The 18,224-nt window shown below is 35.1% G+C and overlaps 2 protein-coding genes across 4 annotated transcripts in view; one reads left to right on the top strand and one right to left on the bottom strand.

Annotated features, from left to right (window-relative positions):
- Positions 1 to 680: 680 nt before the first annotated feature.
- Positions 681 to 8,663, top strand: LOC144976208 (uncharacterized). Its single transcript, XM_078920392.1, has 7 exons — positions 681 to 768; positions 1,726 to 1,871; positions 3,334 to 3,494; positions 5,055 to 5,286; positions 5,637 to 5,765; positions 6,675 to 6,820; positions 7,771 to 8,663. Exons 1-7 carry the CDS (start codon positions 689 to 691, stop codon positions 7,921 to 7,923), a joined length of 1,047 nt encoding a protein of 348 aa, XP_078776518.1. The 5' UTR covers positions 681 to 688; the 3' UTR covers positions 7,924 to 8,663.
- A 1,856-nt stretch (positions 8,664 to 10,519) lies between these two features.
- LOC144977018 (b(0,+)-type amino acid transporter 1-like) overlaps positions 10,520 to 18,224 on the bottom strand; it is a 53,685-nt gene continuing 45,980 nt past the window's right edge. For all 3 annotated transcript variants that reach the window (XM_078921713.1, XM_078921711.1, XM_078921710.1), the window contains one exon: positions 10,520 to 17,227. In XM_078921713.1, coding sequence (XP_078777839.1) covers positions 17,172 to 17,227 — 56 coding nt within the window. In that variant the 3' untranslated portion in view covers positions 10,520 to 17,171. The remainder of the gene's footprint in view (positions 17,228 to 18,224) is intronic.

Raw genomic sequence — 18,224 nt, 5'->3', positions numbered from 1 at the left:
ACCGATTTTATTTGTTTAGAACCAAGATGGGTCTTTGCTGGGTGGACATGACATCAGACTATTCAATCTTTTTCAGTCTAGTGTAATGTCAAGACTCCAAAGTAAATTCAAGAAAGACTGATGATTTGTAACAATAAATAACAATTGATTATTGAAGTGACAAATAGCATCAGTATTTGTCTATCTGTCGTATATCAGACACTGGTTAATACACACCCTTTCAGATGTTTAATTGATTTTTTACGGCCTATTTCTGTGCCTTTATGACATTTAGTTTTGTTTTCATATATTTTTCCAAAAATAAAAATTCCACTCAAATCATAAGTTACCTATTTACTCGCCTTTATATCTAAGTATAACTTAACACAATTGTTGTCGTTGCTTGATATGTCCTTAATAAAACTGACGCAACATAATTAGCCATCATTTACAAAAGTGTAGGTCGTTTAAGTTTGGACCATATTTTGTCAAGCGTATTGTAAGAATAATATTATAGTACAAAATGATTTCTAGCAAGCGTAGTAGTACAATCTATATCAAAATGCGAGTTTGGTTCCATTTGGTTAAACAGGGTAATAAATTGCGTAATTTTAAGGGCATAGAGCATGGTGAATACATGGAAATGGGCTATAATTGTGCATATTTATAAAGGTCATGTATTTAATCTTGCCAATTTTTCAGAGAGGTGATGAGTGGACAAGATGCCCACCTGCCCCCATCCAGTCAGTGCTTTGTCTTCTCACCGGGGCAGCCTGATCTACCTTATGAGTAAGTATGATATTATCGTTATTGAGAGTTACATTGTTCTTAGTATCATCATCATCATCATCATCATCATCATCATCATCATCATCATCATCATCATCATCATCGCCATCATCGTCGTCGTCTTCATTTATCATCATCATCATCGTCATCATCATCATCATCATCATCATCATCATCATCATCATCATCATCATCATCGTCATCATCATCAACATCATCTTCACAGTATGACCTCATACACAAAATGACGAATAGAAATACACCAGATTCGATAATGAAGATAGAAAGCGTATGTAATAAATGTAACAATGACATTTTGCTATGAACCAACACAGGTCATGTTGAATTGAGCTATCACTCGACTCAGCCATGAATATGTAGACACTAACTCTAAGCAGTTACGAATATTGTCAGTGTTAAAAAGTACAAAAAGGACGCCTAATATGTCACTTGCTTCGCATGAAATGAGATTTTGGCCTCAAATCGTCTGTTGAAGAAACAATTCAAGAAAATGTAAGCTTTTATACGAGATTTATAAACAAAAATGACTTAAGTCGCTTTACTAGATGCGCCAAGTCAACAGCAACGATGTTCGGAAAGTATAGGGATAATTTTTTTTCCAACAGAGATAACACACTTGCTTGCTCATAAAAACCCCCGAAAAAACGTAAGCTTTTGTATAGAGCAATATCCACCAAACGTGCTCAAAGTGTTTTACAAAGGGCCCAACAGCAACACGACACCTGTTAAGCGATATTACATTTTTTTTTCAAAAGAGGCAACACCACGGTGTTAACAGTCATATACGCATATACTCATATACACCTGAGTGCGGTGAGAGAATGTCAGTAAAGAGCCTTTTCCAAGGATTCAACTAGGCGGGTGTCATACCACAAGACCACATTGTCGCACAAATAAACCAGTCAATATATTTCTTTTTAACCCTTTCCGAACCAGAGCCCTGACATTGACAGGAGAGGACAAGTCCTATGTAGATCTTTATCTAAACGGCCAAGTGGATTTCCGTGATTTCACCTTTTCCATTTATCTTTACCCCATTGGAGAACCGGACGGGACCATACTGAACTACTTGTGTGCAACTGGTAAGTAGTAGCTCGCTGCTATTCGATACGAGAAACCTTTTTCATTTTGGTCAGAGAATGTTTTATTTAATATATCAATATATTAAGATGCGTCCCCCCCCCCACCTTCTCAACTTGTCAAAAATTAAAACCGTGTGTAAACTTGAGCTTTTTTGATGGAAAATATCTACGAATTGTGGTCAAAGAGATTTACACGTGGTTCAAGCCAGCAGGAACACTTAATGTGAAGGACAAGACATTACCCCCGTGAGGCGCTACTGCGTTTGATTTTCGACTAGATACTCATTTTACACCTGAGTGTGGTGAGAGAATATATCAATGTATGAATAAATGTTTTTTAAACCTATGTATGACCTACCGCAACAAATTTGATATTATTTAGGAATGTTCTAGAAAAGGCTAGTTGATTTTAATGTTTAAATCATCAAATAAAGGATTTTAAACAAAACAGGGTCTAACTCTTATCAATAAGGGCTTTTACTTTAACTCAGATCTTATCATTTAAGATTCAGATTCCGGAATAAACCCCGACATAATACCGCTTTGAGACGAATGGTGTGTTGCCAGTTTACGGCAGTATATTTCAGTCTATAAATAGAATTATTGTGGGTGGAGGAATGTTGAGTCTTTGGAATAGGATCTTTACTTACATTTGGTCACCATACTCAGTTGTAAAACGAGAAATTGATCAGTAACAATGTTGTCTTTGTCGAAAGAAAAATTGTAATAGCGTCTTATGTAATAGCGTCTCCTCATACATTATGAGATTGTGACCATTGTAAAGCGCCTTGAGCACATTTAACTATTTTGCTTTATATTATAGAACCCCACATTTGTTTTCTCATTTAAATCCAAACTCTATACTAATCGGCCATTTTCATGACTTTCCTTAAAACTTAATCTCTCACCGGACACAAAACTCTATTAAAAAAAAAAAATTAATAATAACAAATGTTCTTTAAATTTTGTGATCAAAGAAATCAGAATGATAAAATTATTGAATGCATCGAAACCAATGTGCACATATTAGCAGGTGTGATAACCGAACGCAATTATGGGCTTGATTCAATATTGTTGTAACGGACAATATTTTGCGTTGGTTTGAAAGTATTTCCATTACAACAATGAGACCATAACATTTTGGGTTATCAGAACTGAAAAAAAAAAAAAAATAAAATTAAAAAAAAAAAAAAAAAAAAAAAAAAAAAAAAAAAAAAAAAAAAAAAATATATATATATATATATATATATATATATATATATATATATATATATATATATATATATACTATATACGTCGAATGTGACGATTTACCTGTAAATAGAGGGTAAAGAGAGGGTTAAATTCACGTTTCAACGTCTTTTACTCCTCGATTTTAAACCAGATTGAGACTATGAGCCACAAATAGCTTTCCATCTCCCTCTTGAGATAATGTATTGCTTTCGAAATAACATATCCCCAGGAAATGTAGTCAAGCTGTCTGTACTTGAGGGTTTACTGTTCGTATCCTTTTGGGATGAGTATGGGGTTTCTGTGGGAGCCACAGCAATTCCAGCTTTGCTGATGCCAAATCAATGGAATCATCTCGCTGTCTCCAGGGAGTTTGCAAGTGGCCGGATAAAGGTAAGTTGATATAGTTATTGAGTAGTCCCGCTGTCTCCAGAGAGTCTGTGAGTGGTCGGATAAAGGTACGTTGATACAGTTCTTGAATAAATTTGTACAAAACGAAAGTAACTTTTATATGTCGCCTTTAGTGCTTCAATCATCATGTTTTGTTGACAAAATTACGTCATCGATTTTTGTTGTGGATATGCTAGAATGTAACCCGGAAGGCCCTCATCATCTGTCTTCGTTGATGACAATGAAGCTTCCATTCCATTTGACAATTGTTATTGTCGAGCTTTAACCAGCAACATTCGCAATTCCCCTATATTGTGAGCATGAGCTTTTAAACAAATGTATACATGTTATAGTGCAATATCCACTAAACGTGCTCAATAAATGGTCTCTGGCCAAGTGCAACACGTGACATGTAGGACAAGAATTGACGCCTGTAGGCAATATTACAATTTTTTCGACACGGACAACGCTGTTAATTTCCAGGTTCTTATTTTGCAATTGAGTTTTTAAAAAAAGAACTTGAGATTTTGCTTGCGCAATATCCACTAAACGTGCTCAAAGCGCTTTACAAGGGGTCCCTGACCAACAGCAACAGCATGTAGAACGAGACATGACGCCGGATAGGCATTTTTTTTGACAGAGACAACGCTGTTAACGGACAGGTACTCATTTTACACCTGAGTAAGGTGACAGAATGCTAGTAAATAGCCGTTTCAAAGAACTCAACTATGCGCCGCTTAGAGCGGGGCTCGAACCCAGGTTCTTCCGATTCGAAGGCGAGTGCCACATGACCACATAGACGTACAAAATCTCAAAACCGATATTTGGTTGGTATGAACCAGATGGAAAAACGCATTCAAAGTTAAAATGTTTAGAAATGTGAAATTTTAATCATGTGCACTTACGGTTCATAATAGAATATAACGAGTACCATTCATATTTGTCACAATAAATGCAATATTTAACATAGCCATGCGTCATATCAGACAATGAGTCAAAAAGAAAGAAAGAAATAAAGACGTAGGTAAATAGAATTCCCTTTATTCACCCCCAAGGGGAAATTTGTCTTAACCCTCTCCTTACCAACCATAGGAAAATTGTCACATTCGTTACGATTCAACCAACGATCTTCTCATTCTGATTTCTTTTCTACAGCACATCATTAGAAGAGTATATTTGGTTATAGCTATAAAAACTTGACACTTTGTTGTAGAGTGTATTTTCCTGACGAACATTTTATATAGAATGTGCTTTTTGCTTTTCTGTTTGAATAAATTAATCTTTTTTTTTTTTGTTTAGGGTGGATGTAAAATTTTGGGTAAAAGCCTGAAAATGTATGGTAAGGAGAGAGTTAGGGGACTTCCAAGGGAAGACTGGGATAATACAGACGTTAGCCGCAGTCCAGTGTCACAAGATGAGCTAGGGTGATATGACTTGCTCAAGGCAACACAGCAAGGCAGGTAGTCGAACTCTGTATGTTTTCATGTACATAGCAATGACCATACCACTGAGCCACCCTGTCACCACAGATTATAAATAAGTCGACTTTTTATTTTGTTCCAGATTCACCACAACTCTCAACTTGTGGACGACATCGACGACGATTTCCCCAACAAGATTCGACTGCCCACCAAGGGCTCTATCAGACTCGGGAGTTCCCAAAAGGACGAAAATGAGCCCAAGTTCAAGGGCAGATTTGCCTGTTTTCAGATGTACCTGTCAGTCCTGTCGGACGAGGAGGTGATCAAGAGTAAAGACTACTGTCTGCCTTCTGCATGGAACTTCCCACCTGAGAGTAAGGAGACATTATTATTATTATTATTATTATTATTATTATTATTATTATTATTATTATTATTATTATTATTATTATTATTATTATTATTCATCATCATCATCATCATCATCATCATCATCATCATCATCATCATCATCATCATTCATCATCATCATCACCATCATCATCAATAATAATAATAATGATAATATTAGTAATATTAATAATAATAATAATAATAATAATAATAATAATAATAATAATAATAATAATAATAATAATAATAATAATAATAATAATAATAATAATAATAATAATAATGGCAACGATGTGAATTACTGTACTCACTTTTTTGTTCTGTCTAACAGTCAATCTCGAACCTAAACTTGTTGATGGCGTGGAGAAACAGTGCGTCACAGACTACGTGGCACCTCCCATCGACGGTGTGCAGGAACCCAAAGACTGCACCGTCATCTCGCCAGCGTGTCTATACTCAGGTAGGCAACTGCTGGTACTGTCGTTTATGACCCATCGCCTCAAAACGGGGTAAATAGTGATTTTAAACTTAAAATTGGCCTTATGTCAGGGGGAGGGGGGGGGGCGAAGTGGCCGAGTGGTTAAGGCATTTCACTGTAATCCGGAAGGTCCCGGGTTCGAGCCCCGCTTCATCACTTTCCTTTTCTTTCCTTGGGAAAGAATGTTAACCCCCAATTTGCTCAGTTGGACAACATGGGGGATTCAGACATCTTGTTTGATGAATTATCTATATTCCTTCGTGGAATGCCTAGGCGACGATATCTTATGATATCGTGGCGAAAGGGCATAATAAAAAAATATGTCAGGTTTTGATTTTAACACTGTTAATAACTATTACCACAGATCCGATAGCTCAATTGGTAGAGTACTCGCTTCAAACGAAAAGGGAACAAGATCGATTCCGGGTGCAGTCGAGATTTTTTTTCTGACCCCTCTGTCTACCGTGCAGTGAATGTGTAGCTGGGTCTGTTAGATCTGGCGGAATGCACTTTGCGATAGACTGGCGTCCTATCAAAAGGATAGCAAGCAAATGCTATTGTCCGTTTCACCCTATAGAAATCGGGATCAACTCCGGCTCAATGGGCCTCATGGCTCTGAAGGACTATTTTTTTAAAACGTCCCTCTCTCTTATTCTTCATTGCTCTTTTCTGTGCACATTTAATTTAAGCAGAAATTCTGTCTCTAGTTTGGTTTTTACTTTGCGAAAATGAAAGAGTAAGAAAGTTAATTGTGTCATGATGTCACAGAGTCAGTGATATTCTTTCTTATACAAATGAAGCAAGTGCTCTTTGAAATGAGCTATAATCTATTGAAATAGAACTATGTTAAATTGACATGCTTCACGGAGCAATATCTGGCTTCATTTACAGGTCTCAATTGGGAAGTCTTGAAGAAAAAGCACAGTTGGAAGGAGGGAAATAGGAACTCCGCCCACTTCCATTTGATTGGTCGAGATCATATTCCCAAGGACAATGCTGATGACGTTGTTGGGGATGTGCTGATATATGATAATAAGGTATCAAAAGCGTCCTGTAGCATTATATTATACTTCACTATTGAAAGAAATAACCATGTGGAATTGAATGTAAGGTTCAATTTAATAATCGAAAACAGATAATGTGGACGTTTCGGGTTTCCCCTTTATCAACTAGACAGGATGAATGAAACACTACAAGGGAATGAGATAATATGTGATAATGGCGTTGTTAAGGTGAATCACAAACAATTTATGTTCTAAATTTGTCACTTTAACATTTTGTAATTGGCTCTTCTACAGTCGAATAGACAAAGACACACACGACTTCTGGTGGAGTAGCAATCTTGGTTAAGGCTTTCGGTATCTCATCGAATGGCCCCTAGTTGTTGAACTGTAGGCACTAGTATCAGATATCTATCTGGAACTTACACCAGATTATAGACATCTTTGCGCAGCATTATTACATATATCGATTTTTTTTTTCGAACTTCAAATTTTGAACATTCAAGTTATTGAATCTATTTCAGACACCCCTTGTTATTCTGTAGTCTCTGAGGACAACGCAATATATTTCTTTTGGTTTTTTTTTGTCCTTATGATATTTAGTGCACAACAGTGACAATGCACTTATTGCACTTTATCTGGAAATTGATCACTCATATATCTATTTGAAAAAAGTATCGTATTAACTTATATAAACAAATAGAGGAAAACGATATTTTATTTGTCCCCTTATGTTTAATCTATAAAAGGCACTTCAAACACAATATTTCAATGGAATCCGGTAATAATGAATTTCTGATAGATAGTTACTGATAAAAGTATTCAATTTGATAAAAAAATGGGGACATGCAATACTGTATGAAATGGACATTAGGTTTTCCTACAATCTATTACGGGATTTTAAAGTTCTTGTGGGGCACATTAATTATAGTGGAAACACGGAAATGTGTTGGTTTAAAAAAATATAAACTTTTTTCTTATCCCAGAATTGCCCAACTCTATGTCTTCGTATATTCAACTGCAAGGCATTCTACTACCACAAAGAGGATACCAATACTACACGGTGTGTCCTGTACAAAGACATCCCTGATGAAGAGAGGACTACACACCAGGGAGCAGTAATGTTCTCATTGGTTTAAGAGTTATTGGGTAGAGAAGTACTTTCTTTATAGCTATTATGACTTTACAATTGCTTTTGGCAAATTCCTAATCACAAGCTGAATGGTGGTGTATAAATATTGCCCATCACCTCAAACTGGTATTTGCTGAGGTGACTTATAGATGATAATAAGTATGAAGTCAAAAACGTGAATATTATTTAGGGTTGGGAATATTTCTTAACTTGTAAATAAAACGCATACACATTCGTGCTTGGACATTGAAGCTTGTTTTATAATGTTTGAGGCAACAGATATAGAAATATTAAGTCTCTGAAAAGTAAGGTAGAATTTAGTGTCCGTTTCTATACTTTGGTTCAATAATGGAAAATAAAAAGAGGGTCTCACAACAAATGAATAACAGACATGCAATTTCTAAATGGATCACATCAGACACTAATACTATTCTTTTTAAAAACGTTGGTCTAATCTTTATTTTTATATCCAAAATGAAACTAATGAAAGGTTGATATTCCTTATCTTTGGATTACTATAATGTCCTTTTGGCACAAACGTTTTAAAAATAAATTAGCCACAACCTCATTAATGGTCTTTCGACTTATAGTTCCGTGTCTGGATAACCCCAGCATAACACCAGAAAAAGGCACTGGGTCAAAAATTGTTGTTTGAATACCATTAGTGTACTCTGTGTATAAAATGCATATTTGTTGACAATGCTGATGATTGGCAGCAAAACAGTGAAATGTAAATAAAGTCTTCTGAAAAACAACGAAATACATCTCCGAAGCAAATATTTTATCAGATATAACAATATCCTCTTATGCTCTACACTTAGATTAATGCTACTACTACTACTACTACTACTACTACTACTACTACTACTACTACTACTACTACTACTACTACTACTACTACTACTACTACTACTACTACTACTACTACTACTACTACTACTACTACTACTACTACTACTACTAATAATAATAATAATAATAATACTATTACTACTACTACTACTACTACTACTACTACTACTACTACTACTACTACTACTACTACTACTACTACTACTACTAGCGCTTTTACAATTTCTATTTCGACAGGGAAGATGGTATTTCCGGCAGGTATTCAATTTTACACCGGAATGCGTTGAGTGATTGTGAGTTCAGAATCTTTCCCAAGGACTCAACTTTGCGCCGTTCACAGCGGGACTTGAATCGGAGTCATAAAGGTAACGAGGCGAATGTATTACCAGAAGACCACGAAGCAGCCCGCACAAAAAGAGGCCATACTCATTGCTTCGTCAACTTCCTGTCTTGAATATTGATATAGAACAATATCCATTAAACGTGCTCAAAGCTGTTTAGAGGGGGTCCAAAATCTTCCAAAATCTTAACATTTAGGGCAACACATGACGCCTGCAAAGCGATATTATATTTTTTTTTCGACAGCACTGTTAAAGGACAGGTACTCATTATATGGTGAAAGAATGTGAGTAACACGCCTTTTCCAAGGACTCAACTTTGCGCGTCTCACAGAGGGACTTAAACTAAGAAGCTACAGGCGAGTGTCTACCACGAGGCAATAAGGCCGCACAAAGAGAGACCCTACTAATTGGCTCGGCAGCTTCCTGCACTGCAGTAATTGAAAACCTTTTCCTTTTATAACAATCAGTATGCTATAGGCCTATATTAAAAGATTTCTATTTTCCTCGCATGCTTATCCAAAGCCAAACACCAAGCTCTAAGTGTTATAGATTTTATGATCTCTTCATGACGCAGCCTGTTAGGCACTAGAACATTTTTGGACAACAATAAAGCTAAGAACTGAGGAGATCTCCGATTTGAAACTACATGCCCGACAGGTCGAACAAAATGTGTGGAAAATATCTTCCTCGAGGAAATATCGTCGAGAAAAGTAATTGACCGCCCGAATTCTCTGATCTGTTGGGTCGAGTTGTGACCTTTCTCCTACATCTTAGCAGTTATATGAAAAAAAAAAGATTTTTTAAAAATGGCCTGGAAAACTTGTCTTTCAAATTAATATCGAATGATTAAAAAAATAAAACAAAACAAAAAAAACTGAGTTTTTATATAGCGCAATATCCACTAAACGTGCTCAAAGCGTTTTACAGGGGGCCCTGTCCAACAGCAACATGTTACATGTAGAACGAGACATGACGCTGTTAACGGACTCATTTTACACCTGGGTAAGGTGGGAGAATGTGAGTAAAGAGCCTTTTCCAAGGACTCAACTATGCGCCGAACGAGGCTCGAACCCAGCAGGACCTTCCGATCCGAAAACGAGTGTCATACCACTAAACACATTAAAATGACTGTAATCTTGTCAAAAACTCTCTGACTTGAGAATTCAAATGGCGATCGATTACAATGACTCCTATCTTGTTAATAACTGAAAAACCTTTGGTTTCAGATTTTTTGAAAAGATGAGGCTCATATCAATCGTTGGATATCTGAAGGACGAGTTTTCTGGCTAAATTTATTTAATGTTTTTTTTTTTCCAAAGTAAAGTAGAATAGAAGTCTTGGCAAAAACTCTTAATCAGTTACATACTTGGAGAAAAGAACAATTAATAAATCGATTACAAACAAATTGTATTTGTATAATATTGTAGTATTTTATTTGCATATAATACACGAATGGCAGAGCAAAGATAAACTTGGCATGTCTGAAACACAAAAGGGCATGAAACATGTGTATCTGCGTGTTGGTGTTTGTGTGTGTATGTGTGTATGTGAGTGTGTGTGTGTGTGTGTGTGTGTGTGTGCGGCGTGTCCTTATTTGCAGGTCTGATAACCCAAATCGTTTTGGGTTCATTATTGTAATCGAAATTCTCTCGGGCCATCTCAAAATATTGTCAATTATAATAATGTCACATCAAGCCCATAATTCGTTTGTTTATCAGACCCGCAGATATGTTCATGCGGTATATGTGTTTGTGTGTGTGTGAGTGTGTGTGTGTGAGTGTGTGTGTGAGTGATAGAGAGAAAGAGAAAGACAGATAGATAGATAGATAGAGAGAGAAAAGAGTGAGAGAGTGTGTGTGTGTGTGTGAGAGAGAGAGAGAGAGAGACAGAGAGAGAGAGAGAGAGAGAGAGAGAGAGAGAGAGAGAGAGAGAGAGAGAGAGAGAGAATCGTCCAAGTATAGGTAAGATAGGTTATTCTAATCAAAGTATTATAGGTTGGTAAATAGCAATTTTTTTCCGACTGGCCATTTACTTCAAAGTGAACAGTATTTGAAGAAAAATTAATGAGTGGTTTAGGTTTTGAATCCTCTCTATATATTTGCATACTAAAGTAAATTGTTTGCTTGTTCTTATGGGTTTTATCTGCTTGCAATAATATTAAGTCATTTCTACTCTGGTTAAAAAGGAATACGATAGAGGAAAATTTGTAGATCTGAAGTTAAAGGCACCAAAGAAAGAGCAAGACAAAGGGTAACTGGTTCGAATAGGGAACAGAAGATTCTACGAGCAATCCACCAATGGGCGTATTTTGACATTACCTAAAAGTCCTATCCAGACACAAGGAAAGGATTCCGCTATGAAAAATGCACTCAAAATGTTTATAAAGTATTTAATAAATCAAAAAGAATAAGTATAATCGTACATAACAGGGAGATAATTTACAAGGAATTATCATCTCTCAAAAACTAAACAAAAATGAACAATATATTTGACTGTTTCCCCTTCAGTTAAGGACCTCCGCCAGGACCAGGATAAAAACTGAGCAATATCAATCCAGAACAATATCAGAGAGCTACATAGAAAAAGGAAACAGATATAAGAGGATAGAAGACATAGGAGACGTGACCTCTCTACCCACCATGGGAGATCAGAAAAGTGAATTGCATATAGTTTCATCATAATATTATGTACATATCAACAAGGAAGGCAATGAATTGAACAGAAGTAGATAACATTATGGAAAGCACACGCAGATAACTGGAAAAAGTATTTTTTAATGAAACAATGGGCAACAAAACTTAGAAATCAACAAAGTCAATACGTGCTGAATTGTACTTTCCCATGAAAATACGAGCTTTCAAACAAAATACATACAGGATGTTTGATAAAATAAGACAAACTATAGGATTATGAATCAAGATAGCTTATCAATGAACGACTTGGGAACAAATAATGTTTCAAATTTTAGGAAATTATCAAGTTTGGTTTTGTTCTGCATGATAAGCATTCCAGTCTATTTCAGTTACCGTTTTCAGGAAACTATCAATTAAGGTATCAACTTTTAATTTACTCAGATCGCATTTATTGTTTTTATGTTCAAAATTTCTCAACTTTATGTTCAAACGACGTTATTAGAATAAACTAAAGATATGAAAAAGTGTATATGAAACAGTGTCAGACAAAGCAAGCAAGAAAAATACAAGAATAAAAAAGCAATCTTCCTATACTGATTACGGTAATCAGAAGGTCTGAGGTTCGATCCCCAGTCGAGAAAGATTGATTTTTTGGGAATGTTTTTCTTCTTGTATTTTTCTTTCTTGCTTTGTTTGGCATTGTTTCCTCCACACCTTTTCATATCTTTATCTTACACCAGTATTTGCTCCATAATGTCTCAATTTAACAGAACAGTACTTCTGAGCAGTTGTAAATTGTTAAAATAGCGGTGGAAAATAAACACCAAACAACTTGTTTTTGTTTTTGAGTCTAGTACCCTACAGATGGTCTATCGCAATAAACAAAAAAGAACATAACAGCTTCAAAGAAGAACAAAATACCAAACACGGAACGTTTCGGGCTCAAAACTCTTTTTCAGCCAACAAAAAAATACAACAAACAATGAAAACATAAATAAATGACTAATAAAACCCAGACCAACGGCAAAGAAATATTCGGTACGCCATTTCTGTATTCCTGGAGCTGTTTTATTAATTTTTGTTTATTTCTTTTTACAGTCCAAAGCGTCTAGCAGCTAGTATCACTTTGACATTGGTCTTAGTATCACTTTGACATTGGTCTTAGTATCACTTTGACATTGGTCTTAGTATCACTTTGACATTGGTCTTAGTATCACTTTGACATTGGTCTTAGTATCACTTTGACATTAGCCTATCGTTAGTCCATCAACAACAATTATTATTTATTACAAGAGGCGTTATGAGCTATCTAGTAGTCCGTAGTAGTGGATACAAACATGGTCAATAATAATGGTCAAAATTCCATATCACAGTGAGGTAACAAGCTATGAACACAGATAGAGAAAGGCAAAAATATAATTGATAAAAGCGTAAGGCACTTGACTGTTATCACTGGCTTTAAAAATAAATCAAATATAAAAAAACAATGTCTTGGATATAATGAATGGCACACAAAAAATGCGTTATTAATCCAATATGTGACCACCGAGTCAATTTGGTATGATGTCGGGATGAGCTAAATGAAAGTGCAAATGTTGGTGCTTGAAGCTCGATGGAGCAATAATAGAATTAACTTTCTCCTTACCGGCCATTTACCGGATTTTCTACAAAACTCCAAACCCAACATATACAAAAATAGATTTATTTCACTCAAACACAAAATCTGTTAGTTCTTGCAATACATCTTTTTTTTTCTTTGCTAAACGAGCTCTTCAAAATAGTTTATTATACTTTAACTAGAGCGAACATTTTTGTTCAAATATTATGATGTACAAAAGAAATTAGAATGACAAAAACGTGGCTGCATCCAAACAAATTGTGATGATTTTCCTGTGGGTGGTAAGGAAGGGGTTAATACAATCAATTAGAAGCTTCAATTAAATTGACAAATAATGTGAATATCTGTCTTCGTAAATTAACATGAAGCGTCTTGTACCTTTAATTATTTTTATTTAAAGGTATATAAAAGCTCAAGTCCAGCTCAAGTTTATTTAGTTGTTCATAATGAAACCAATTGAGATCAAAATCAAAGTTTTCAGGATTAAGAGGTAAATCTTTTTCGATTCAAATTAAGAAAACTCGCTTTCCCAAAATGAAACAATCTATTTTAACTAAATATTTTTTAATAAACCTAAATTTCAATGTTAAAGATTAGTTTAAAGCCCGACATAATACCGTTTTGAGGCGATCGGCCACATATAAAGGTATCTTTTAAAAATATTTTAACAAATTATGTGCAACAGATTTAGTATCGAAGTGGTGCATAGAATCGCCATTCCCATCCAATAGGTACCTATTGTATGTAATTCCTGAGAAAATAAACCATCACTTGTTATACCTAGAATTCAATGTTAAGCATCACATCCATGCCCTCATAATACTTTAATGAGATGATTGGTTACAATTGTCATGACTGGAACGTTACTTGAAAAAAATAATAGTTCGATCTTTGGCATATAAACAATAAAACAATGCAAGTATTGTTGTTTAAACTCGAAGAAATGAACAGAAACAGTCAAATTTAATGGAAGCTTCAATTTAAGTATCGAAGACAGATAATGTGGACGTTTCGAGTCTCCCCTTTGTAAACAAAACGTGATGAGTGAAACACTAAAGGAGAATATTACACCGTCTTTAGTATTTCATTCATCTGTCTTCGTTAATTAATTTGAAGCGTCCCTTCCATTTGACTAATTGTTACTTCAACAATAAAGCAATAAACTTCATTCTTTAAAGAATCACAAAAAGACCGTAAAACCTTCATTTGAATATTATTCATGATAAAAAGTAAGCATGTTTTTCACATTATCAATTACAAGATAGAGAAAATGACAGAGGAAAACAACACTGCCATCTCCCGAAAAGCCCAATTCAAGATGTCACATAACGTGTCCTAAATTCATTATGCATTTCATGCCGATTTAAAGAATGTCCTCTTTTGTAATATCCTGATCAACATGAACTGAAAGAAACAAGACACACGAAAAAATAGGAATCATACGACTCGGTTACATTGCCTTACTCTGGAAAAAAAATACCAACAATTAAAAACAAATTTGACCAGAAAACTCGTCCTTGTCAAAAACTCCCATACCTGGGAGTATGAAACTCTCAAACTTGGAAATGCCAGGTTTGAGAGCTCTTGACAAGGCGAGGATCATTTTTATTCGATCGATATTTGAAGGACAAATTTTCTAGCCAAATTTTAAAAAATTGGTTATTTTCATAGAACGGTAGTACAGTGCTGTACACTGGGTCATTTCACTACAAAGGAAATATGTGTCTGGTGACAGAAGGTGGATAGATAGTAGATGGATTGGATAAGTCGTAGTGACAGGGATATAGAGGCAAGTACTGGAATGAGCGGATGATATCAGCGGTATGCTATAGAGTAAGGGTAATGGTGATAATATGAGGACCCTGGTACGACGACGACGACGACGATGATGATGATGATGATGATGATAATGATGATGAGGATGATGATGATGATGATGATGATGATGATGATGATGATGATGATGATGATGATGATGATGATGATGATGATGACGATGCTGTCCATGATGATGTCATTGCGAATGGACATGCTAGCAGGAGGATTATCATGATTCTATTAAGAATTAATACAAGCTGTGATTAAACTCAAGATAAATAATCGAAGTTAAGAGACATTCAAGAATTATCAACCTTATACCGACAAAAATATCCAGGGAGATAATACGATAAAAATTAATCTTTCATAGCAACAAAACATTGATTACCTCCCTTCCTACAAAGCTAACCGTTAGCAGCTGGTGAAACAATCTAATGATGCTGAATTTAGAATTGATACAGTACGTGATTAAACTCAATAAAAAAAAAAATGTGTAGTTTTTATCCTTATTAAACAATATTTATCTGCTTTGTATTAAAATTATTAATGTACGGGAGATATGATAATTTTTCAAAGCAACCTAACATTGACTGTCTCCCTTCTCACAAAGCATAAAATGGAAGGGATTGGTGGCGTACCAGAAGCTGCTGGTGTGATCATCAGATGATGCTGCCCCCAATACTGCAGCACTTCGATAAAAAACACATTTATTTCATTTTAGCCATAAAACTTTTACCTCAAATATCGACTGATTAAAATAATCCACAACTAGTCAAACACGAGTCTCAAACCTGAGACCTCAGAGAAGAAGTCTACGATTAAACTCACACTCTCAACTTCTTTTTTTAAAGTCTGTCTTAAGACTTCTTCGAAGTCTGCGGTTTGAGAATGTTTGATAAGTTCAAGGCCACTTTGACGCATTGATGTTTGAATTTAAATTTCTGGGCAATATGAAAAAAGGAATTTTAAAGAGTACAGTTGTAAACAGTTGGTTGAATATCTGTTATTATCTCTCGCTTCTCTAAAATGAATCAACGATATATAATTGTGAAAATTCATACCGCTCAGTTCTACGCTTTCATAATGTGATGGATGTTTTCAGGCGTTTCATTCATTACCAAATAAGTTTATAAAACTAAACTGTCATTTTATTCAGTAAAATTTGCATTTTAGGCGTCATTTTTGTACTCGTCCTATTAGATTAATGTACGTTACTACCAATAACCAAGCACTCATTTACACCTAGGATAGGGTACTATAGTGGACAAAGTTATCTATTTTTGTCATTCTCCCAGTTGACGGACATAGTCGGTCTTTAATTTGGGGGAGGAGAAAGGGTCATGTCATGTTTCGGACGCCATGAAAGATTTCTTGTAAGAGTATGTCCAATTGCAGTTTCAAAGTTATGAACAATATCATTATAAGTCATACCCTAATCTCAATTGACTTATAGCCTGATACAAACCTTAAAATTAGGTACAATATAGGGCAAGAATAAAAACAAGAAGGTGAACGGTAAGTAAGTGGGAGTACTCTTGGAAGCTGCATACGGTACTGCAATCAGACTAATGAAAATGGGAGCGATCTATATTCAGGTATTCGTCCAACCAAGTCATTGATCACATGATTTGTTACTGTCTAACGCTTTGATATTTCTTAATAAATATCAACACACGACTTTGTTTATAAAAGTTGTAAATACACTCATGTTCCAAGCTGAACGAAATAACATATTGTGATGTTGATTGGTTTAAAAACTATGTAGACATTTTGAGCGAAAATAATATAAATCGTCCCTATTTGTACTGTTGTATCATCATGACAACATTATAGCATAATATAATCAACATTACCATAACCAAATCATAATACATTATGTTATATTATTTACAAGACAAAAAATAAGATCATTGTTCAAGAAAGTTCCGAAGCAACCATGTTTTGTGAAGGAAGCTATTGGCACAGGTGAAAGGACATCGGCCACAACAGGGCCTTAGGAACCAGATGGGGCTATTCTCAGCAACTTTTGTAAAAATATCGTCACTTTGTCTGCAGAAGAAGAAAAGAAGAAATAAAAAAGTTAAATAAGTGATAATATCATATTATTGGATTAATAAATTATTATTGACCATTATAATCTCAATTGGGGAGAAAAATCGTGACATCATACATTCTATTCTTTTGTTTCCTAAATCTTTGGGAGTGTGTATGTAACCAGTCCTTCGGAGTACTAATAATGAATAGGTTTTATAAAGGTGACATAACTATTTCAATATCAAGATGTATAGGCAGATCCTAAGCATTATGGGATGGATAAGAGCGAGGATGAATAATCCTTTTTAACGACCGGCATTTGTTTAAACTAAAAAATAAGATGCCATCACTCTGAAACCAGAACAAAAATTTACACAAGGTAGGTATCCAGTCCTCTGGCAGAGTGGCTTTACACTTCCAATGAAAAAGGAACAAGTTTTTTTTTACATTACACTTTTCTTTCCTATTTCAGCTCACAAAATTTATAAGTAGGCCACATCAATATCAAACTCTTCTTTGGTCTTATCCATATTAAAAGCAAACTGTCCCCTGTAGTATATTAATGGAATATCTAAGACTATGTTGCAGATGAAGAAGAAGCGGAAAGCAAAAACAAAATACATATTACTTTTCTTTGGTGCTGTCCATAGAATCAACATGTATCTTATAGTAAATGAAAGGCTTAAGTACGACTATGCTCAGACAAACTGCAAAATGTTATTGTCAAAATTTGCCCTTACCCATAACTGTAACCTATAGATAGTTCGAAGATGACGTCACTCAGGTCTTTGTTATTGTTTTTTGCCATCCGCGTTTATGAGTAATGCTCACTGAACTGTATTAACCTGACTATAAACGTTCATGGATACACACAGTTTTGTGTGTTGGTCCGTTATACTTCCGGATGGCAATGTTATGAGCTTCTTAGCCAAGCGCATACTATCTATAGTATGAAAGGAATATATACTATAGCCCGATTATGCCGCATACAAAGAATTAAGCGTAGACAAAA

The sequence above is a fragment of the Berghia stephanieae genome, chromosome 7 (genome assembly GCF_034508935.2).
Source record: "Berghia stephanieae isolate SIO BIC M18660-M18661 chromosome 7, UCSD_Bste_1.3, whole genome shotgun sequence".
NCBI lineage: Eukaryota > Metazoa > Mollusca > Gastropoda > Nudibranchia > Aeolidiidae > Berghia > Berghia stephanieae.
Note: the sequence above shows the minus strand (reverse complement) of the source record. Positions and strands in the feature narration are given on the sequence as shown.

Coding starts and splice junctions, on each gene's coding strand:
- LOC144976208 (XM_078920392.1), top strand. CDS start 689: ATGAGTGGACAAGATGCCCACCTGCCCCCATCCAGTCAGTGCTTTGTC. Junction 1,872..3,333: donor GAACTACTTGTGTGCAACTG/GTAAGTAGTAGC, acceptor ACATATCCCCAG/GAAATGTAGTCAAGCTGTCT. Junction 6,821..7,770: donor TGCTGATATATGATAATAAG/GTATCAAAAGCG, acceptor TTCTTATCCCAG/AATTGCCCAACTCTATGTCT.